Raw genomic sequence first — 22594 nt, 5'->3', positions numbered from 1 at the left:
TCTGTCCACATCATTAAAAGCATGAGAAAAAAATAGGGTGATATTCTTCCATAGATACATATGTTTGTAATTCAACTGATATACACACAACTTAATATTGACAAGTTTCACAAATGAAGTCCATGTTTCATCTAATATAACTATGATGAACTATAAGATTACATAAAAACAAAATTTGCTTCCTACACATTAGAAAATATCAAGCCTCCAGATACTTTAATAACATCTTACATTTGTACCCTATGTATAGTTTACAAACCATTTTTATCTCCATAATTTCCTTTGTTTCGTGGTATAGGAGATGGCACTCCTCAGTTTGTACTCATTTTTAAAAAGCAGATGGGAAGTTCCCATTGTGGCTCAGCAGGTTATGAACCTGACTAGTATCCATGAGTATATGGATTTGATCCCTGGCCTCACTCAGTGGGTTAAGGGTCCGGCATTGCCCTGAGCTGTGGTGTAGGTTGCAGACACGGCTCGGTTCCCCAGTTGCTGTGGCTGTGGTGTAGTCCAGCAGCTGCAGCTCCAATTCAACCCCTAGCCTGGGAACTTCCATATGCTGCAGGTGCAGCCCTAAAAAAAAAAAAAAAAAGAAAGCAAACAAACAAAAAGCCAATAGTACAGGCTTAAGAAATATGGATCTCCTGCCCTGAGAGGCAGAACTTAGCAGACCCAGGCATCCTGACTCCAAATCTGGTTCTCTTTCCATTAATACTACAAAGACATGTCCTATGAATAGAAAAAATGAACACATTTTATAATGATAAATCGCTCCTTGCAAGAACAATGTGCCTCTATCTTTAATTTTTGTTTTAAAAGGCTGTTTGAGTGAAACAAGAACAAATAAAAGGTAATAAACTCACACTACTTTAAAAGAAAATTCTCAAGGGAATACGGTTATATGTATCCTTCCTTCTCATGAGTCAGTGTGTGAGCCAATTCCCCTCTTCACTAATCTCAGCTTTTTCTCTTTAGGAGAACTAATATTGCCCACTGAATCTACTGAATCCTTCTTGAAAACTCAACAGACAATAGTTATGAGCATCACAACCTTACTTGGGATGAAGTGGGGATTTATGTGAGATCAAAAGGCCAGCTAGATGTATTTAGTATCTTTCCTAGTGAGATTTTTTTTAATTACATGTACCAAGTAAGGATTTTTCCTTGCACTTACACAAAACAGGATCTACCCTATGAAATGAAGCCTTTAAATATCTCAAATTAAAAAGTGAAGTTTCACAATTCCCTTCAGTTTCAACTGAAGAGTTTTAGAGATCTGGTTCAGGCATAATACTCAATATTTGCACAGCACTTGACAGTTTCAAAGTACTTCTGCATGCACTGTGTCTGGTTAGATTTTCCAGTTACCAGTGAGAAATATATTGTCATCATCCCTGTGGCAGAGATGTTAAAACTGAGGGACAAGGAGAGTATCCTGCCCAAGATCACAATGAAAGCAGCAGATGGAAACTCAAATCCACCACTGACTCTAAATCTTCTGTGCTCTTTTCACTTCTCCCCTACTGTCTACCCTTAAAATGTCTTCCTCCGACCACACACCCCAAATCCCTTCAGCAGAGACTAGCTCAAACACTGGTTTCTTTCTTCGCACATGGATAAAGTCTTGGACAAGCAGGCATCTCCTGCCTTTTTCCAACTCCCCTGGGAGAAAGGGGCACCTCCTTTTTCCTCATCTTTCCAAAACAGGAAGACATCTCCCCGTGGTGCCAACGACACCAGTACAAAACTGGGAAAGGGGTTCTTACTGTGTAAAGTGCCTTGCCAATTACGGTTTAAACCCTTGTGAAAGATGATCCTTCTGAAATAACTCTTTACTAAAATGAGTCAGAAATGAGTCTTAACTTCTGAAAGCTAATGAACAAGTTTTATGGGCAAGAGATTATGGGCAAGTTGTGGGCAAGAGGACAAGAAAAGCGCAATCCTATTAGCAGACAGAGCCTTCATTTCTCCCCGTGAAGGCAAAGAGGAGCCCCAGAAGTCTCCACGGAGCAGCTCCCCGCGATCCTTACGAAAGAGGAGACTTACCGGCGCTGGGGCTTCCGGACCAGTGGGGCTGGGACATACTCCCCGCAAGCTTCAGCACCGGGGACAGCTCCGGACTCCCTAACGCAGCGCGCCCTGCCGGGCTCTGAGCTACCCGACGATCCTCCCAGGCTTCGGGCGGGGCGGCGGCCTCTCCACGCCCTGGTCCAAGCCTCTGGGTCTTGGGGAGCGCGAATAGGTCCTTGCGAGCTGCGGGAGCAGCCGGTGGCGCCTCGGGCTGCGGCGGCGGCGACGAGCCCAACTGCGCCACGGTGCTGCGGGACCGCGACAGCGCCGAAGAGACGGAGCCCATCTCAGAGGACCCGGTCGGCTGGGCCCAGGTGAGCGGCCACAGCTCCCGGTGGGACCCACACCCCTTGGCTGCCAAAGGTTTACTCTCTCCTTGCGCCACCGGAGCGCCCCCAACCTCTGATCCGCCTCTGACGCGGCTGTAGCCGCTCCTCCGTAGAGGAGGAAGCTACAGGGAGGGCTGCGTGCCCACCCCGGGGAGACCGAGGAGAACCCGGCGGTGTCCGCGCCTGTCTGACAGTCAGGGTGTCAGGGTGGATGAGACACCTGGAGGGGTCGGTGTGCAGAGGCTGTCTGGAGACTTGCCTGGAGGATGGGGGGAGGAAGGGGCGTGGCATTCAGCGAGGGACACTTTGGGCTCTACTTTCTGCACTTGGTTCCCCTGGGGCCAAAGGGCTGCCGCGTCCTTCCCGGTCCATCCTACACATCTCCATCTTCAGGGAGGATGGAGAGTTTCCAGGAGGAGGTGGAGGAGGAGCCTACATTTGTTTTCCTCTCCCTATTCCTAGGGCCTACATCACCACTCTTCAGGCTGTGCTTTCTCAGGGAGGCCTGCCTGGATCCTGGCTGTCCCTAAGGAAGGCTTGGCAATACCCTTCCCCAGCCTGCCTCTTCCCTTGATCCACACCCTGGGTGCCTCCACTTCCCACGCTTCCTGTTGAGGGAGGAGTTGAGGCAGTTGAGGCCAGAGACAGCAGGTAAGGTGCAAGGAGAGAAAACACTGCTAGTTCTCCTCAGGAAAGCAGGGAGACAGGTGCCAGCCAGCCCTGGAGCCAGGAGCATGAAGGGAAGCCAGAGCAGCCAGGGACCGTATTCATAGCCCTGTGGGCCCCATCCCTTCTCTACTCTAGTGAGAAGGTGGTGATGCCTAATGTGAGTCTAGAAGCAGGGAGAACAGCCTGGGATTGAAAAGTGTTTAAACTTTATAATATTTAAGCACTTTTCATTTTTCCCTTGCTCACCTGATGGACAAGTGGAAATACTCACTCTGAGCAAAGGACCTTTTAGAAAGGGAGCTCCCTGGACAGACGTTTCCTATTCCTATGTACCATGTCTTGATTTTCCTGCACACCTGACCTAGGCATTGTTAGCAATAATGGAAAGGTGGGCATGGAATGGAAGGAGGTGAGAAAGGAGGTGTTCTGACCTACTTAGGAGCGACAGACTCCACCTGACTGTACCTGCTGGGAAACTACATAAACATAATACTGCTGAACAGGATGGAAAGGAGATGCTACCCTAAGCCCTCAGAGTCCCCCTGCCACACTGGCTGACCCAAGCCTTTCCCCAGGACACACACACACACACCCTCCTCCAGGAGGGAGGCTCAGCTCAACTAAGAGTTTTGTTGTTGACTAAGAGTTTGGTTGATAATCAGATTCTCCCAGTTCTCCTGTCAGTGGGAAGAAATGAGCCTAGAAAACAAAAATAATCTTCCCTGTCTTCTTTTCCTACTTTCATTTCTTTAAAAAACAAACAACAACAACAAAAAAAAAAAAACAGGCCAAGTATTGTCAGCTAGAGCTTGGTAAGAGAAGCCATTAGAGAACGTGCCAGCTGTAGGTGAGCTCCTTCTCATGCCCTGCTTTTCCCCTTCAGACCTCTGACCTCTTCCATCAAGGGCAGGAGCACCAGTGGGTGCTCAGCAGAGTGTGCACTGAGGGCCAATGGAAAGATCCAGTCACCCATCAACATCCTTCAAGAATGTCACCAGCTGAGGGACTTTGGATCCTGAATAGTTGATCACTGACAATGTTGACTATTATCTGAGCCCTGGGTTCTCCTGGAAAACAGCGCAGGCAGAGAAATCCCTTTTGTGTCCTAGAAAGCAGCTTATAACAAAAAACAAACAAACAAACCTTCCCCAAACAATCGGGATAACAATCAAGGCTGTATCTCTGCTTACCTATGACAAGGCTAGATAGACACTGGGCCACAAATTCTCATTCTTGGCCTCATCAATGATTAGTTGAACTGTTTCCTCCTCAGTGATCAATTGTACAAAATGCTTATTAACCAAACCATGATGAAGCTTTCTTCCTTCCTCCAGGCCTCCAAACTTTGGCCCAACTCAGCCTGAGCCAGCACACGGCCCCTCCTGAGAACTGAATTCAACACTAACGTCTGAATTTCATAAAATTTTCACGTGCCACAAAATATTGTTCTTCTCTTAGTTTTTTTCCCAACCATTTAAAAGAATGTAAAACTCTTTTTTAGCTTAGGACTGAACAAAAGCAGGCAGCAGGCTAGACTTGACCTGTGAACTATCACTTGCCAACCCCTGCTCTAGATATTCTAGTGGAAAAGTTTATTGTGGGGAGGAAGAAGGTCTCCCTGCTGAAGTTTTAGGATCTGTGTGATCAGGAAAGCAAAGTAAGTTTACCATTTCTGAGGTTTGCTTGGGGGCAAGATATTCAATTTCTTTTGAAATTTCAAATAACATTTTTAAAGGGCTTGAGATTTTTCTTTGCTTTCAGAAAGAGCATGGGTTCCCTATAGGTTAAGAAATGCTCCTCACCATAGTCACCTCACATCCATTAGGATGGGCGATATCAAAAAAAAAAAAAAAAAAAAAGGAGTTCCCGTTACAGTGCAGTGAAAAGGAATCCAACTAGTATCCATGAGGTTTCGGGTTCGATCCCTGGTCTTGCTCATTGGGTTAAGGATCCGGTTTTGCTGTGAGTTGTGGTGTAGGTCACAGACTCAGCTCAGATCCCACATTGCTGTGGCTGTGGTGCAGGCCTACAGCTGCAGCTTCGATTCAACCCCTAGCCTAGGAACCTCCATGCGCAGCAGGTAAGGCCCTAAAAAGCAAAAAAATAAAATACTGTATTTTAAAATACATCCATGTATTGACAAGGATGTGGAAAAATTAGAACCCTGCACACTGTGGATAGGGACATAAAATGACACAGCTGTTCCAGAAAAGAGTATGACAATTCCTCAAAAAATTAAACATAGAATTATTATGTGATGCAGCTATACAACTTCTGAATATGTACCCAAAAGAACTGAAAGTACCTTAAAGAGATATTTGTACATCCATGTTCCTAGCAGCATTATTCTCAATAACCAAAAGGCAGAAGCAACCCGAAGGTACATTAACAGATGATTGGACAAAGAAAATATGTCAAACGCAGACGGAAGAATATTATTCAGTCTTTAAAAAGAAGGAAATTCTGTCACATGCTATCATATAGATGAATCTTGAGGACATTATGCTAATGAAACAAGTCAGTCACAAAAGGCAAATACTGTATAATTTCACTTTTATGAGATAACGAGAGTAGTCAAACTGATAGAAACAGGAAGTAGAATGGTAGTTGCCAGGAGGTGAGGGAAGGAAAGATGGGGCATTGTTTAGCGGGAACAATTTCAGTTTTGCAAGGTTAAAAAAAGTTCTGGAGATTGGTTGCACAAAAAAATGAATACATATAACACCACTGAATCGTACACTTATAAATGATTAAGATGGTAAATTTTATGCTGTGTGTATTTAACCGCTATTTTTTAATCCAGTTTCTTTAGCCCTGCCCATGGCATGTGGAAGTTCTCAGGCCAGGCATCAGACCTGCATCACAGCAGTAACAACACAGGATCTTTAACCTGCTAGGCCACCAGGAAACTCCTAAGTCCAATAATTTATTTTATTTTATTTTATTTTATTTTATTTTATTTTATTTTTTTGGTCTTTTTGCCTTTTCTGGGGCCACTCCCGCGGCATATGGAGGTTCCCAGGCTAGGGGTCCAATCGGAGCCGTAACCACTGGCCTACACCAGGACCACAGCAATGTGGGATCTGAGCCGCGTCTGCAACCTACACCACAGCTCATGGCAACGCTGGATCCTTAACCCACTGAGCAAGGCCAGGGATGGAACCCGAAACCTCATGGTTCCTAGTTGGATTCATTAACCACTTCGCCATGACGGGAACTCCAATCCAATAATTTAAAGGAAGAAACAAACAAAATTCCCCAGACCAATAGAGAATCAACTTGTGCCTCCTTCTAGGTGACAAAATTGTAAGTTAATGAAGACAGCTATTGTGCTCCCACCAACCTTCTCTTTTTCAAGCCAAATGTTCACTTCGTCAGCTCATCCCTTTATGACAGGCTGCTCAGACCCTTCGTCCCCCTCCAGCGTGCTCTATTTAATACTCTCCACTTGTTGTTCAATGTTTTTCTTCAAGCTGAATTCCAAGACCTAGGACCATGATCCAAGTGCGGTCTAATCAGGATAAAATACTTAGGAACTACTCCTTCCTATAATCCAGGAGACCCTGGACTTCATCCGTGTGTTCTGAGAAGGTCATCTGCTAAAACCTGGGACTCGTTTTGTGGAAGCTACTTTCTCCATTTGGTTCAGACCTTTGAGCCTAAATAAAGAACTTTTTAATATATTTCTATGCTATGTAACTTCATGTTTTGCCTCAGCGGTGTTAAATTAAACTGAGCCACTTGCAAGAAGAATGGGAAAAAAAAAAAAAGAAAAAAAGAAAACCCATGAGAGTTCATGGTCTAAGTAAAAAGACCAAATCTGAAAGTCACATGAATCTCCCTTAGCAGCTTCTTCAGCTATTCTTCACGGGATAAATGTCAACAATGGAGCTTTATTAGATGAAGACTGAGACAGAAATACTGCACACATGACAAATTAGTTTCTTTTAGTGCGCCTGCATTTGATTGGTCGTGGCTGCCTGCCACACCGCGTTTAATTAGCAGGAATCTGAAGCCATGCGAAGGCAGAGCAGGGAAGAGTGCAGGGATAGATTTAGGGTGTCTGTCAAAGACAGAGGAGGGAGAGAGAGGGAGGTATGCCACTGACTTCCCAGCAAGGCCCCGTGGGTTTTACTGTGGTTGAATTTCTGCCAAAGATCCCATGATTGAAATCTAAAGGCTATTAGCAAGAGTGCTTCAATTGCTCTCAATTGCTGTTACCCTGTAGTCGGAAATAAAGCTAGAAAAGGAAACCTAATGTCTGTAATTCCCTCTGACTTTAAAGGACATCTGCATGGACTTGGCTGATTGTTCTATTTTGTCCCCTCCCACCCAGTTCTGAGCCAGAGTCTAAAACAGAAACAGGAAATAAAATTCTAAAGGAAGCCAAAGATAGAGAAAACATTATGATGCTATTTTTTAATTATAGATAACATAAAACGTATGTTTGTAAAAATATTCTTTCATTTTTACATGAAATTTGTATGTAGGATGTGTGGGTATAGGAAACTGTCCTCGCCAAGATAAAAAGACATATACCTTATACTATATACCATATACAAGGACATATAAAATCATTGCAGAAATGCATAGGAAAAGCAAAGACTAATCTTAATATCTTCTGTATTCCCAGCTGTTACATATTAAGATATGCAATGTATTTATACGTTATGAGGCAAACAATGGCCTCCAAGCCAAATCTGCTCTGTTGTTTGTTTTCATACAGCCTGTGAGCTGAGACTGTCTTTATATGTTCTAAATTGTTGGGAAAAAATAAAAAGAAGAATAGTTCATGACAGCTGACAAGTATACGAAATTCAATTTTGGGGATTCATAATTAAAATTTTAGTACTGGAACAGACCAACACTCATACTATCTATTGTTGCTTTTGCTCTGCGACTCTATAGATCTGAGTTACTCTGACAGTGACTGAATGGCCCACAGAGCCAAAATATTCACTATCTGACCCTTTATAAAAAAAAATGTTCTAGACTTGTGGTTGCCGAGAGGGAGGGAGAGGGAGTAGGAGGGACTGGGAATTTGGGGTTAATAGATGCAAATTATAGCCTTTGGAATGGATAAGCAATGGGATCCTGCTGCAGAGCACTGGAAACTATGTCTGGTCACTTGTGACGGAGCATGATAATATGAGAAAAAACAATGTATACATGTATGTGTGACTGGGTCACCTTGCTGTGCAGCAGAAAATGGACAGAACACTGCAAATCGGCTAAAATGTAAAAAATAGAAATCACTATAAAAAAAATGTTCTGAGACAAAGTGGCCATGATCATCTCTAGGATTTAGTTTCTTTTACAAATTTAGCATTGAGGAGTTCCCGTCGTGGCGCAGTGGTTAACGAATCCGACTAGGAACCATGAGGTTGCGGGTTCGGTCCCTGCCCTTGCTCAGTGGGTTAACAATCTGGCGTTGCCGTGAGCTGTGGTGTAGGTTGCAGACGCGGCTCGGATCCCGCGTTGCTGTGGCTCTGGCGTAGGCCGGTGGCTACAGCTCCGATTCAACCCCTAGCCTGGGAACCTCCATATGCCGCGGGAGCGGCCCAAGAAATAGCAACAACAACAACAACAAAAGACAAAAAATTTAAAAAATAAATAAATAAATAAATAAACAAATTTAGCGTTGAGACCTCTATTGTAGACCCAGAAGTAGGTAAGATTTCAAGCAACTTGGGGTTTGTACTTACCCATATAATTTTATTAGGATAAATCTTACTATAAAACAATTTAATAAATAACAGCTCAGTGTGAATGTCTCAATAAAATATAAAAATACAAATGTTATTGTAATAAAATTAAATAGTAAAATTTATTAATTAAAATATTAAATTTTAATTTTAAAAAGTATTAAACTGGGAGTTCCCATCGTGGAGCAGTGGTTAATGAATCCGACTAGGAACAACGAGGTTGCGGGTTTGATCCCCGGCCTTGCTCAGTGGGTTAAGGATCCGGCGTTGCCCTGAGCTATGGTGTAGGTCGCAGACGCGGCTCGGATCCTGTGTAGCTGTGGCTCTGGCGTAGACGGGTGGCTACAGCTCCGACTGGACCCCTAGACTGGGAACCTCCATATGCCGTGGGAACGGCCCTAGCAAAGGCAAAAAAGACCAAAAAAAATTTTTAAATTTTAAAAAAAGTATTAAAGTAAATATTGTCACAACAACCATTTTCTTTTTAAGTAGGAAACAGAGAATGGCCTAACACCTGGCATATACTAGGCATACTTGCACCAAATGTTTGCTGCATTTAATTAAATAATTCAAATCTTCCTATTTCAATTCTTTAAACAAAGCAGTTACTCCAAAGGCTATTATTTTCAGAGCTCGCTCTAGCAAAGGAGTCAGACACCATCACTTTACTTTTTGGCAGAGACGCAAATCTCAGGCAGAGGAGTGGAAAAACTTTATAGTAAAAAATAGGGAAGACTTCAGTGTGCCCTGACGGAAGGCTATTGGCATGGGAAGCTGCAGGTGGGCTAACTAGAAAGTGATTAGACATTTTTTTAAAAAAAGAAAAACTATAATGAAAAAATAAAAATCATTAAAAAAAAAAAAAAAGAAAGAAAGTAATTAGGTAGGGTGCATATTTTGCTTTCTCCAGTTGGTCTGAAGTTGGAAGTAGGGGCAAAAATTAAGGAAGCTGTCAGTTATCAATCAAGTCTTGACCATTTGGGGCCAACTGCTACAGAAGTTGTTTGGCTTTCTGGACGGGTTGCTACCGATTGAAAGTTAGAGGTATATTTTCATATGCGGTCTGTTTGTATATTAGTCTCTGAAATGCAAAAGAGTAAAATTCACTTCAATCTCACAGACATTTATAGAACCACCAAATACACACCAGGAACTCTGTCTCTGCCTCTGCATGCCGGTGTAAAAGCATGAGCAGTAAAGCTCATGCAACCTGTCCTGCATGTCTATCCTCAAGTTTCCTCAAACTCATTAAGAAAGCACAACACAGGAGCAATCTGGGAATAGACAGATTTGGGTTTCTACCTAGTTCTCACCATTTACACCATTGAAACTTTGTGCAAGTACTTAACCTTTCTCTGACCCTGACTGCTTTCACCTGCAACATAGAGATAATAACACTGTCTTCCTTAGCTGTGAAACATGACATTTTTTTATCAGTTAGGGTACAACAAGAAGCAGGTGGCACCCACCAACTGGATAGTTTGACAAAAGTTGAATAAAGAGTCTCATCTATAAAGGTGTGCACAAAATACAGAAAAACCAAGAAGGGATAGCAAAGTATGCCATGATCAGCAAGGGCAGGGGAGTGGTACGAATCCAAGGCCTGAAAGAGTAAGAGGAAGGAGCTACCCAACCCCAGAGCTGTGGTCTAGGTGACATAGTCAATCTGCAGTGTGCCTGAGAAGAATACACTCCACTTCCTCCTCTTTCGGCCCCCTCCCACCAGAGCCTCCCGCTGATCAAACCCAAATGGAAGCCAGAGGACAAAAGCCTACTGATGCAGCAAACACAGGACGACCTCCCAACATAGGGCCGCCAGTTTAATAAAAATACAGGAGCCCAGATAAATTTAAATTTCAAATAAACGACAAATAACTTTCTAATATAAATATGTCCCAAATACTGCATAATATATACTAAAAAGGTGTTTGTTGGAGTTCCCTTGTGGCACAGTGGGCTAAGGATCCAGCATTGTCACTGCAGCAACTCTGGCGGTTGCTGTGTGGAGGATTCAATCCATGGCCCAAGAACTTCCACGTGCTGCAGGGGCGGCCTAAATAATAATAATAAAATTTAAAAGTGCTTGTTTGGTAAAAATCAAATTCAACTTTAACTGCGTCTCCTGTATTTCATCTACATCCTGGGGCACAGAGCAGGAAAAAGAAGAGTGGAGGTTCCAGTGATGTTGCCGAGTCCAGTCGCTTTGTCTGCTGTGTGCAGCTACATCACTCACCTTGACTGGTCCCAAGATGGGCGCTTCTTTACATCCAATTCCGGGCGCTATGACATCCTTTAGTGGGACCTGGCTGGAAGCTGGAAGCTGCTGAAGAAGTGCTATGAAAGCCGAGACCAGGAGTGGGCCATCTACACCTGCATGCTGGCTTCCATTGTCTAGGGCGTGTGGCCAGATGGCTCCTATGGACTCGACATCAACTCCCTGCGCTGCTCCTGCAAAGAGCACGGTGGCGGTGGCCACCGACTTCTGCGACGTGCACGTCTTCCAGCGCCGGTGCGCAGGCGCCAAGGCGCCTATCCTGGTGTACGGGCATCACGGCAGCCACGTGACCAGCGTCCGGTCCACTCACGACAATTCATCTCGTCTCCGACTCAACTCCGCCTCGCTGGGCGGCAAGAAAGCCAATATCTTCCAATGGAGAGTGCTGATCCTGGGGGTGAGACCCCCTTGCAGAAACCGACCCCTGTCCCCCACTTGGTCTCTCGACCTCTGACTGCTGCCGATGCCTGCCAGAGGGAACCCACCAGCCCTGCGGCGTGACCCCGCCCCACCCAAATCCCCCAGGACCAGGGCCTACCCTTGTCCTTGACTTGAAGACATTCCCAAAAGCCTATTTCCCTGGAGGTGTGAAGGGCACCCCTGCACACACTGTATAGATCTGCTGGCTGAGCTGGGCAGCCCCAGCCTGGGCCCTGACTCTTGCCGCCTGCTGAGAGGCAACAGGCCAAAAGCAAAGTCGCAAAAATAAAAAATAAAATAAAATAAAAAGTAAAATAAATAGGAGTTCCCCGTCGTAGCTCAGCGGAAGCAAATTTGACTAGCATCCATGGGGACGCAGGTTTGATCCCTGGCCTCCCTCAGTGGGTTGGGGATCCTGCATGACTCTGGCATAGGCCAGCACTACAGCTCCAATTAAACCCCTAGCCTAGGACTCTCTTTATAAAAAAAAAAAAAAAGTAAATAAATAATAAAACAAAATAAAATTAAACACTTTACAAATGTTTTAATAAGTAAAAGGTCAAAAAAAAAAAAAAGAAAAATAGAGCTAGATGAGGGGAGGGGGGAATGAAATTTTTCAGCACATTGCCCATATGCTTTTTGTTAATAATCCTGTTCAACTGATTTCCTTTCGTCCTTATTGGTTCTGAGTTTCTCAGGCCAGACTTTGTTTCTGTAAGTACTAACTAGTGAAAAATGCCAGGCTTGGTGGTGAAAAAGAAATGTCTTCCCACCTGCAGATGAGAACAATCTCCAGGAGATATGTCTCTCCTGCATCTACAGAAAAGCATCCAGGACTCTCTGTTACCAAATTGCTTTTGCAGATGGTTTTTCTAACAAAGAAGTCTTCTAAATCACCCAGATGGTGAAAGTAAATTTTCACCTCTTAAAGTCTGTAATTTTACTCTCACCTCTTAAAATCTGATCTTTTTTAATAATGCGTTGCCCTTATAATGATATTTAAATTAATATCTGTTTTCTAGAAAGTAAACATATTTGCAAATTTTCTTTAAGCAAGCGAAAGATTGATGGCACTTTCCTTTTCTACCACATGCACAAGCTAGAATCAAACCTGCGACTCTGGCTAGATTTTTCTATTTCAATAAAGAGTTTTAACATCTGTAATAAGATTAGAATTAAGGGAGTTCCCATTGTGGCTCAGTGGTTAACAAATCCGACTAGGAACCATGAGGTTGTGGTTTTGATCCCTGGTCTTGCTCAGGGGTTAAGGATCTGGCATTGCTGTAAGCTGTGGTGTAGGTTGCAGAGGCGGCTCGGATCCTGCTCCATTTAGACCCCTAGCCTGGGAATCTCCATACGCTGCGGGAGTGGCCATAGAAAAGGCAAAAAAAAAAAAAAAAAAAAGATTAGAATTAAGAATAGTACCTGTCTCATTGTGAAAATCAAATGAGCTAATGCCTGGGAAGTAGTTAACAATTACACATAATAAAATCACTTATTCCAGACTGCCTCTCAAAATCTCAAACTAAGATTTGTGCATATGCACATTATATCAGAAGCTCAGAAGTGGAACAAAATTAGGAGGGACATTACATGTGGCCAGTGTGGGGCAGGCCCAGTGCCCAGCCCTGGAAGAGAGAAAAACCAGGCAGAGAAGCTCAGTCCCCAGGGCCTGTCCAGGAGTCTCCATCAAGGACATGAATGGGGCCCAGCAGGAAGGCAAAAACGGTGATCGACAGGCTATAACAAGCTGATACACACAAGGACAAGCTGGCAGGTCATATCTGATCACAGGACATTGGGGCTCTTCTAAAATTATCTATATGAGGTTCCCATTGTGGCTCAGTGGGTTAAAAACCTGACTAGTATCCATGAGGATGTGGGTTCAATCCCTGGCCTCACTCAGTGAGTTAAGGATCCGGCATTGCCACAGCTGCGGCACAGGTCTTATGCGGCTCAGATGCAGTGTTGCTATGGCTGTGGTGTAGGCCAGAAGCAGCTCCAGTTCAACCTCTAGCCCGGGAACTTCCATATTCCTCAGGTGCAGCCATAAAAATAGACAGACAGATAATAAAATAATCTATATGATTACAAGTTATGTTACGAACTAACACTGATTTTTAACACTCTGCAGTGTCTTTGCATCTGTTAACTTGCATTAATCTTACTTTACCATTTTTGGAGCATTTTTAGGAATTTTAAATAAACTTATCTAATGATTCTTGAGACAATGTGCTTAATAATTAATAATAGCCTTTCTTAAGCATTTTCTATATGCCAGTGGATATATTAAAAGCAGCACTTAAACAGATTCTTTAGAGCAGGGCTTCTGGTAATATCCTAGATTCAATGCCCAACTCCACAATTAGTAGCCGGGTGATGTCGGGAGGTTTTCTCATCTATTTTTCACATACTTCATCTGTGAAATGAGGGAAGATAATAAGAAATTTGCCATTGAACTTTCTATATAAAATGCCAGCCATGGTAAATATCAGCCCTTGTTAGTATAGTGTCACTATATAGTCATGCCCAAACTATATATAACACAGAGAGGTCAAGCTAGGATTAATCCTATGTTATGGACAAGGAAACAGGTCCAGGAAGGTTAAGCTACCAGTCCAAGTTTATGCAGGTTCAAACCTAGGTCTTTCTGACTCAGACCCACGCATGTTCTTAACCACTGTGCTATGTCAAACTCCCACCATTTATCAAATCCCCAGCATTTTGAAAATGACAGAATTGTTTTAGATCTGTGTACATTTACTTTTTTTGTCTATTTTTTAATGCTCGAAGATTTTTTTTTTTACCACACCCACAGCAAGTGCAAGTTCCCAGGCCAGAGATCCAACCTGCACCACAGCAGTGGTGAGCGCCACAGCAGTGACAATGCCAGATCCTTAACCTGCTGAGCCACCAGAAAACTCTTGAAGAACTTTTTTTGCCAGTTTGTCTAAAGGATTATTTATTCAGAATGGAACTAGGGTCACAACAGACTATGAAACCACTGCCTGACGACCAAAGGACGAGTCACCAGTTCTGCTGTACGAAGAGGGGGCTGGGTGCCAGCAGCCAAGAGGTGCCCAGCCGGACCAGAACAGTAAGTCAGAGCAGGAGAAGCAGCAATGCCCAACTGAGACCAGGCCATTTCCATTTCCTCCACTCCCCACAGTAACAATTAAATTCAAATATAATTATCCAGGAGTTCCCGTCGCGGCTCAGTGGTTAACGAATCCGACTAGGAACCATGAGGTTTCGGGTTCAATCCCTGACCTCGCTCAGGGGGTTAAGATCTGGCATTGCTATGACCTGCGGTGTAGGTCACAGACAAGGCTTGGATCCCGCGTTGCTGTGGCTCTAGCATAGGCTGGCAGCTGTAGCTCCAATGAGACCCCTAGCCTGGGAACCTCCATATGCCTTGGGTGCAGCCCTAAAAAGGACAAAAAAAAAAAAAAAATATATATATATATATATATATATATATATAATTATCCAATAACATAGAAACTGTGTTATAGAAAGGGAAAATGACTTGCCCTTTTAGTAAGTGCTATAGCAGGACTTGTACTAGAGTTTACAGTGTGGGGCATGAAGTGGAAGAAAGAAAGGAAGAAGCAGGTCACACAACCACAGAGCAAGCCTCAGAGATGACCAAGCTGGCTGCAGCTGGAGCACTGCCTCTATACCCATGAGCTCTGGGGAGCTCCGGGAGCCTTGTCTAGGTTGAAAGGAACACGCCAAAGTGGAACACACCCAAGTCCAATTGGAACATGAGCTGCTTCTAGGGTTCAAGCTGGGCGCTGTTTCCCCAGCCAGCAAAGGTAGTTCTTGGAGGAAGGAGGGAGAGAGGGAGTGTAGACAAGGGCAAAGGAAGGAGAGAGAGAGAGAGAGCAGGCTCTATGGGGACTAGACCCTGGAGTGCTGCCTAGCAACCAGAGCAAACCCTGCATGACCCCAGAGCACTACCTCAGTTCTGCAGCTGCTTCGAGGGATGCACCTTGGAAAGTACAACTCTGCACACAAGGTGAGGTCAGTGAAGCATCCAACTTCATCTACCCCGCGAACAAGTCAGGAAAAAAACTTGGGTTCTATATCAGCTGCACGTAACAGGAAAACCTGGCCAACAGCGGCTTGCCTGGCCACATGTTTTTTTCATTTTTTAAAGTTATACTATAGTTCATTTGCAATGCTGTGATAATTTCTGCTGCACAACAGAGTGATTCAGTTATACATATACGCACATCCATTCTTTTTCAAATTATCACAGAATATTGGGTCGAGTTCCCTGTGCTACAGGGCAGGTAAGGACAAATGTATTTGTTTATCTCACCTAACAAAATATCCGGAGATAGGTGGTTCCAAGTTTGTTCAGCTTTTCTGCACCTGTGTTGGCCTTCTCAGGATCACAGGTTGGCTGTCAAAGCTCCAAACATCGCCTCTTCACGCAATAACCACACAAGTAGAAAGGAAGAGAACTGGTGGGAAAGGGCCTTCTCCTAAAATAGACTTCTCTTTGATTAGGGAAGAAATAGCCCCAGAAATCATCAGACAAATGTCACTTCCTACAGCTCACTGACCAGAACCAGGTCATATACCCAGTTCCCTAAACCACTAGCAAAGAGAAATGAAATCCCATGATTAGCTTGAGCCAATTCTGATTCCTCACCAGAGGCTGGGAATTGCCTCCCAAACAAACAAACAAATTTAGCAGTTTTGTTTTGTTTTTTTGTTTGTTTGTTTTTTGTCTTTTTAGGGCCACACCTGAGGCACATGGAAATTCCTAGGCTAGGCGTGGAATCAGAGCTGTGGCCACCAGCCTACTTCACAGTCACAGCAGAACTGCCACCCAAACCAAACAAAGTCGGTCTCCTTCTTGTTTGTTTGTTTTTAAACAATATATTTTTTAGCGGGTCCCAGCAGCTCCGGCGGCGGGAGGAGCGGCAGCAGCCAGGCAGCCCAGCTTCGCGAAGGCTCTGGGCGCACCGCGGACCGCAGGCACCTGCCCCGCCGCCGCGATGCCCAAGACGAAGGTCAGCTCCGCCAAGCGGGCGGCGAAGAAGGAGCCCAAGAGGAGATCGGCGGCGAGGTTGTCAGCTACACCGGCTCCTGCAAAAGTGGAAACGAAGCCAAAAAAGGCGGCAGGAAAGGATAAAGCTTCAGACAAAAAAGCACAAACAAAAGGAAAAAGGGGAGCGAAGGGAAAACAGACCGAAGGGACCAAGCAAGAGATGAAAGACGATCCGCCTGCAGAAAACGGAGAAACCAAGAGCGAGGAGAGCCCAGCCTCTGATGAAGCAGGAGAGAAGGAAGCCAAGTCTGAGTAACACCACACGCCCAGTCCTGTCAGTGGTCCCTGCGTCCCTCCTTGTACAATCCAGAGGAACAGTTTTATCAACTATTTTGTAGATGCAACTTTTTTAGTAGCTCTAGAAACATTTTTAAGAAGGAGGGAATCCCACCTTATCCAATTTTTTAAGTGTAAATGCTCTTTCTTTAAGCGGTGAAATCATTTGCTGGTTGTTTATTTTTTGGTATAACCAGAAAATAGTGGGATATTGAATGTGGGAGGCTTTGATTGTCTTGTGTATCAGCTTAACATTCATAGATGGGGGAGCTTTTATATCCTATAATACAAAGCGTACTAAACGGCAATTTGGAATCAGTTGTGCATTTAACGTCTTGAACACTTGAAATTACGTCTCTTCCCATGTTGTTTTTGGTAGAACTGTTTCCTAAAGCAGACCAACCTTGACCTTGGGTCTCCTTGTCAGAATTTTGTGCACTCTGCAACACCTTTGGTCGTGGTAGTCCAGTTTTCCTAGTAATTTTGTTAATGTGCTGTGAAAGACTGAAATTTGAGTACGTAGTGTATATGATATTGAATTGTGAATTAGTGGGACTTATGATATACAGCATATCAACATTTGAAGATATTGGTACTTGATATCCTGTTAAGGAAAATATGCCTCCAAATTTTAAGCTGTAAAGTCACTGGAATAACTGTTGAGAAAAGAATCACAACTATATGATTTTTTTTTAGATTTTTAGTACGTATGCTAAGAATTGTTTATAAATTGAAATGTCTGTGTACTGATCCTCAAAACAACCAATAAAATCTCAGTTATGAAAGAAAAAAAACTGTATTTTTTTCATCTTTGTAGGGTCATAGCTGAGGCATATGGCAGTTCCCAGGCCAAATCTGGCATGTGGAAGTTCCTAGGCCAGGGGTCAACTCGGAGCTACAGCTGCCAGCCTACACCACAGCCATACCAATGCCAGATCCAAGCCGCATCTGTGACCTATACTACAGCTCACGGCAACACCGGATCCTTAACCCACTGAGCAAGGCCACGGATTGAACCTGCAACCTCATGGTTCCTAGGCGGATTCGTTTCCACTGCGCCACGACGGGAACTCCAGAAAAAAGATTTTTTTAATAAAAAATTTAAAAAATGAAATAAAAAACCCACAAATTTTTAAAATTGTCTCTTTAGGGCCACACCTGTGGCATATGGAAGTTTCCAGGCTAGGGGTCAAATAGGAACTGTAGCTACCAGCATTCACCACAGCCACAGCAATGCAGGATCCAAGCTGAGCCTGAGACCTACACCACAGCTCACGGCAATGCCGTATCCTTACCCCACTGAGTGAGGCCAGGGATGGAACCCCAGCCCTCATGGATACTAGTAGAGTTTGTTACCGCTGAGCCACAAGAGAATCTCCAAAAACCCCACAAATCTAAACCCATCTTGTTTCAGCTTTAAAAACCTCTGACATGGTATAAAACCTAAACTCTCTAAAGTGTTTCAAGGTCCTTCAGGACAGAACTCTCATCCACTTTCTGTTAAAAGATGATTTTTCATAAAAGTTAAAATCATGACTCATACAAATATAAAGTTAGCATATGTCAAAGATTTTATTTAGCCCACTCATGAATGAGGAAGTGACAAGGTGTGAATAGTCACCTCAGAGAAGTGTCCACAGAGCAGACACATACGCAGGCACTCAGGAATGCTGAAACAAATGTGTTAACAGATGCAAAAGTGGATGCTTTCAGTGTGTGTGTGTGGTGGGGGTGGGGAGGGGTGGCCGAAACAGGGAACCAATTGTAACTCCACCTGACAAAACTCATTTTCATTTCTGCAGGCAAGAATCGTGCACTGCTGTCGGCTGTAGAAAAGGTCAAAGGCACGGAAAGGCGCACCCGCTATAGAGCAAGCTAATAACAAAGAGGGCGTGAGTCAATGCCCAGCATTCTATAAGGCACACAGTAATCTTTTCTTTCCTTTGTTCTCCTTTTCTTTTTTTTTTTTTTTGTTGTTGTTGTTGTTGTTGTTGTTATTGTTGCTATTTCTTGGGCATATGGAGGTTCCCAGGCTAGGGGTTGAATCGGAGCTGTAGCCACCGGCCTACGCCAGAGCCACAGCAACGCGCAATCCGAGCCGCGTCTGCAACCTACACCACAGCTCACGGCAACGCCGGATCGTTAACCCACTGAGCAAGGGCAGGGACCGAACCCTCAACCTCATGGTTCCTAGTTGGATTCGTTAACCACTGCGCCACCACGGGAACTCCCTGTTCTCCTTTTCTATTTCAAAGTCTTAGACAATTGTTTGCTCACTCTCCAGCCTCAGCAGCAGCAGCTCCTCCAGCCCTCCACTCTACGCTGTAGCCACTCTGCGTTCCTCATAATTACCCACAAAAGCCCCAAACACTTCTGACCACATTCCGGGGCACCATCTTCACCTTGTGCGTGGTGTGGACTCACTCTTTGGAAATCTAGCCATCATTCTTTCCATCTGTTTAGCATATACTTCTTTCTACACCAAGAATAGGCTAAGCAGTGAGAATTCCAGAAACAGACAAGGTCCCAGTCTAGACTGGGAATTGTACTTTGGGTGGCACTGTTTATCGTGAACCACCCAGATCTGGGGACATGCACGGATGTCCAACCACTGAGTCACTGTGCGTGATGAGGGGGCTTTCCTTGCAGGGCACAGACATTTCCACTGTTCAACACTCCAAGTCAAGAGGAACCCTCAAGGGAGACTTGAGGGGTGAACATTCAGAGAAGGAGGAGGATCCAGAAAGACCAGGACAGGCAACCAGAGGAAGCAAGCTAGGGGTCAACAATGCAACCGCCATGGAGAGTTCCAGTAAGAAAATCATTACATACGCCCATATGTTCTAAAAACTGCACAGTGTTTCAGTGGAAAGATGGAGGCAGAAGTCATATCACTCAGGGCTATAAAATGAAATTGGGGCATAGAATTTTAGAGACCGAGTGTGTTTTTTTCTTTTGAAGGAATAAAGATCCTATTCTAGAGCTAGAAAGGAAGAGGCATGGGAAGAGAAAGCGTAGGTGCAGCTGCTAAGTCAACGCCCAAAGAAAATCAGCAATGTTGTGACGTGGAAAGAGCACTGGATTTGGAGGCGAAACCTATATTCGAATGCTAGTTACAAGATTTGCGGCTTGTTTTGCAATATCTGTAGACGTTAGTAAAGTGGGGATGGTAATACCTTAAATTATCATTCAATGATAACAATCTTTATAAAAGAACATAGTATAAAGCCTAGTATATACTATCTGCCCAATGTGTGTTATTTTAAGCCTCAAAGAGACTTTTAAGCCCCAAAGGTAATCAGGTCAGTAATCTTGACAAATTCTCATCGCATTCCTTGAGGTTTTGGTTTTGGTTTGTTTCTATATCCTGAGTGGGGTTTCAGTTTGTTGTTGTTGTTGTTTCTTTTTTGGCCGCTGCACAGCACATGAAAGTTCCTGAGCAGGGAATTGAATCTGAGCTAGAGTTGTGACCTATGCCACAGCTGCAGCAATACCAGATCCTTAACCCACTGCAGCAGGCAGGGGATAGAACCGGAGTCCCTGCTGCTCCTGAGACACTGTCGAACCCTTTGCACCACAGCAGGACCTCTGGAACTCTTTCTTAGTAAGAATCTGCGGCTCGGGATCTCTTTCTAAACAAGGACCTGGGAGATGCTCTTGCTTGGCTTTGTTTTGATTTACCTTACTGAACAGAAGGCCCCCCAAAAGACATCCCAGAGCAGACCTAGAAACTAGGTCTCCTGAGAATGGGCCCCTGCCCTTTCCACCTTATGAATTAGACCCCAGAAAGATTCTTTAACGGACATGAGTGGGAAATATGAACAGCTTCTTTGTTTCACCAAGGAGACAACACAACAAAGAACAAAGAACTGAAGCAGCTTGCAGCAGAAGTGATACAAACCCCAAGCTTCATATGACTATCTTCTATCCACCCCAAACTCTCTGCTACCACCACCCAGAGGAAGAATTAACTACTTGGAACAGATGACTTTTAAGTTCTCTCCTGTCCTAAAGAGGGGGAAACAACTTCACTTTCTTTCCTCTAGACAGCATCCTAATTTGTCTCCATTTAGCCACATAAGTCAGGACGAGAACTTTTGAAATTAATGATGCTTTTCTAAGAGTAATTGCTTCTGCTCTAATCACTTGCTAGTTCTTTCTTCCCACAGGGCTCAGCATTAAGACTGCCTAAAGGAATCATCAAATTGCCCAAAATGCACTGCTCTCAAGCTTCCATTTGCTTAATAAATGGAGATGAGTCACCCGAAGCCAGGTATTCACACCACAACCCTTACAATGTGAGCTTGCAGGTCAACATGCGTCCCAGGAGGCAACTCAAAATATGGGACTGGGAAAACTAGGAACTCAGATTTTTTTTTTCAACTTTCCCTGCTGGGTTTTTTTGGGTTTTTTTTAAGGTGAGATCCATACAGCATAAATTAACCATTTTAAAGTACACGGTTCAGTGGTATTTAATATATTCACCACATTGTGCAACCACCAGCTCTCTAGCATCAAAACGTTTTCATCACCCCATAAAAATACCCTATACGCATTAAGTAGGCACTCCTCATTCCCCCACCCTCATTCCTGAAAACCTCTAATCTGCTTATGTCTCTGTCTCTATGGGTTTTTCCAAATCTATGGATTTGCCTATTCTGGATATACCACACAAAAGAAACCATGCATTGTTTGCCTTTTGTGCCTGGCTTCTTTTCATTCATATAAGGTTTTCAAGGTTCATCCATGCTGTAGCCTATATCTGCACTTCATTCCTTCTAATGAATAATATCCCATTGTATGGATATACCAGTATTTTTCTGTTCATCTATTGATGAACATCTGCGTTATTCCAATCTTTTGGTAATTATGGATAATGGATAATGCTGTTATGAACATTCTTGTATAAATTCCTGTGGATCCTGGAGTTCCCGTCATGGAGCAGTGGTTAACGAATCTGACTAGGAACCATGAGGTTGCGGGTTCAATCCCTGGCCTTGCTCAGTGGGTTAAGGATCTGGCATTGCCGTGAGCTGTGGTGGTCGTAGACACGGCTTGGATCCCATGTTGCTGTGGCTGTGGCTGTGGCGTAGGCCAGGGGCTACAGCTCTGATTAGTCCCTTAGCCTGGGAAACTCCATATGCCGCAGGAAGCGGTCCTAGAAGGCAAAAAAAAAAAAAAAAAAAAATCTGTGGATCCCAGCTTTTTTTTGCTCTGCCTCTTTGCTCCTTCAGCTCAGAGATCACTTGATTAGAAAAACTCCCAAGAAATCCCCAAAAAGAAGGAGTAAGATATTCTTAAGAAGAAGGGGAGGGTGGAGTTCCCGTCATGGAGCAGGAGAAACGAATCCAGCTAAGAACCATGAGGTTGTGGGTTCAACCCCTGGCCTTGCTCAGTGGGTTAAGGATCTGGCGTTGCCGTGAGCTGTGGTGTACATCAAAGATGCTCCAATTCGGGAGTTCCCGTCGTGGCGCAGTGGTTAATGAATCCGACTAGGAACCATGAGGTTGCAGGTTCTGTCCCTGCCCTTGCTCAGTGGGTTAACGATCCGGCGTTGCCGTGAGCTGTGGTGTAGGTTGCAGACGCGGCTCGGATCCCGCGTTGCTGTGGCTCTGGCGTAGGCCGGTGGCTGCAGCTCCGATTAGACCCCTAGCCTGGCAACCTCCATATGCTGCAGGTGCAGCCCTAAAAGGGCAAAAGACAAAAAAAGAAGAAGAAGAAGAAGAAAGGGGGGAGTTCCTGGTGTGTCTCAGCGGGTTAGAAACCTGGCTAGTATCCATGAGGA

General features: G+C 44.3%; 1 protein-coding gene and 1 pseudogene across 7 annotated transcripts in view; one reads left to right on the top strand and one right to left on the bottom strand.

Annotated features, from left to right (window-relative positions):
• PDE1C (phosphodiesterase 1C) overlaps positions 1 to 11288 on the bottom strand; it is a 609477-nt gene extending 598189 nt beyond the window's left edge. For 5 of the 7 annotated variants that reach the window (XR_014834316.1, XM_021079206.2, XM_085005893.1 and 2 more), the window contains exon 1: positions 2047 to 2810. Coding sequence is in view for 4 of the 7 variants with exons in the window: in XM_021079206.2 (XP_020934865.2) it covers positions 2047 to 2356 (310 nt within the window). In the remaining 3 variants the exon portion in view is untranslated. Of the gene's footprint in view, positions 1 to 2046; positions 2811 to 11006 lie in introns of those variants that run through there. The other 2 variants (XM_085005901.1, XM_085005902.1) reach the window with 2 other exon arrangements.
• Positions 11289 to 16371: 5083 nt separating this feature from the next.
• Positions 16372 to 17461, top strand: LOC100624587 (non-histone chromosomal protein HMG-14 pseudogene; annotated as a pseudogene).
• The last annotated feature ends 5133 nt before the right edge of the window (positions 17462 to 22594 follow it).

This window comes from Sus scrofa, chromosome 18, assembly GCF_054392235.1.
Source record: "Sus scrofa isolate SSC_HxYL_T2T_F1_AM1 chromosome 18, Sscrofa_HxYL_maternal_Yorkshire_Landrace_v2.0, whole genome shotgun sequence".
Classification (NCBI taxonomy): domain Eukaryota; kingdom Metazoa; phylum Chordata; class Mammalia; order Artiodactyla; family Suidae; genus Sus; species Sus scrofa.
This window is presented reverse-complemented; position numbering and strand designations above follow the sequence as displayed.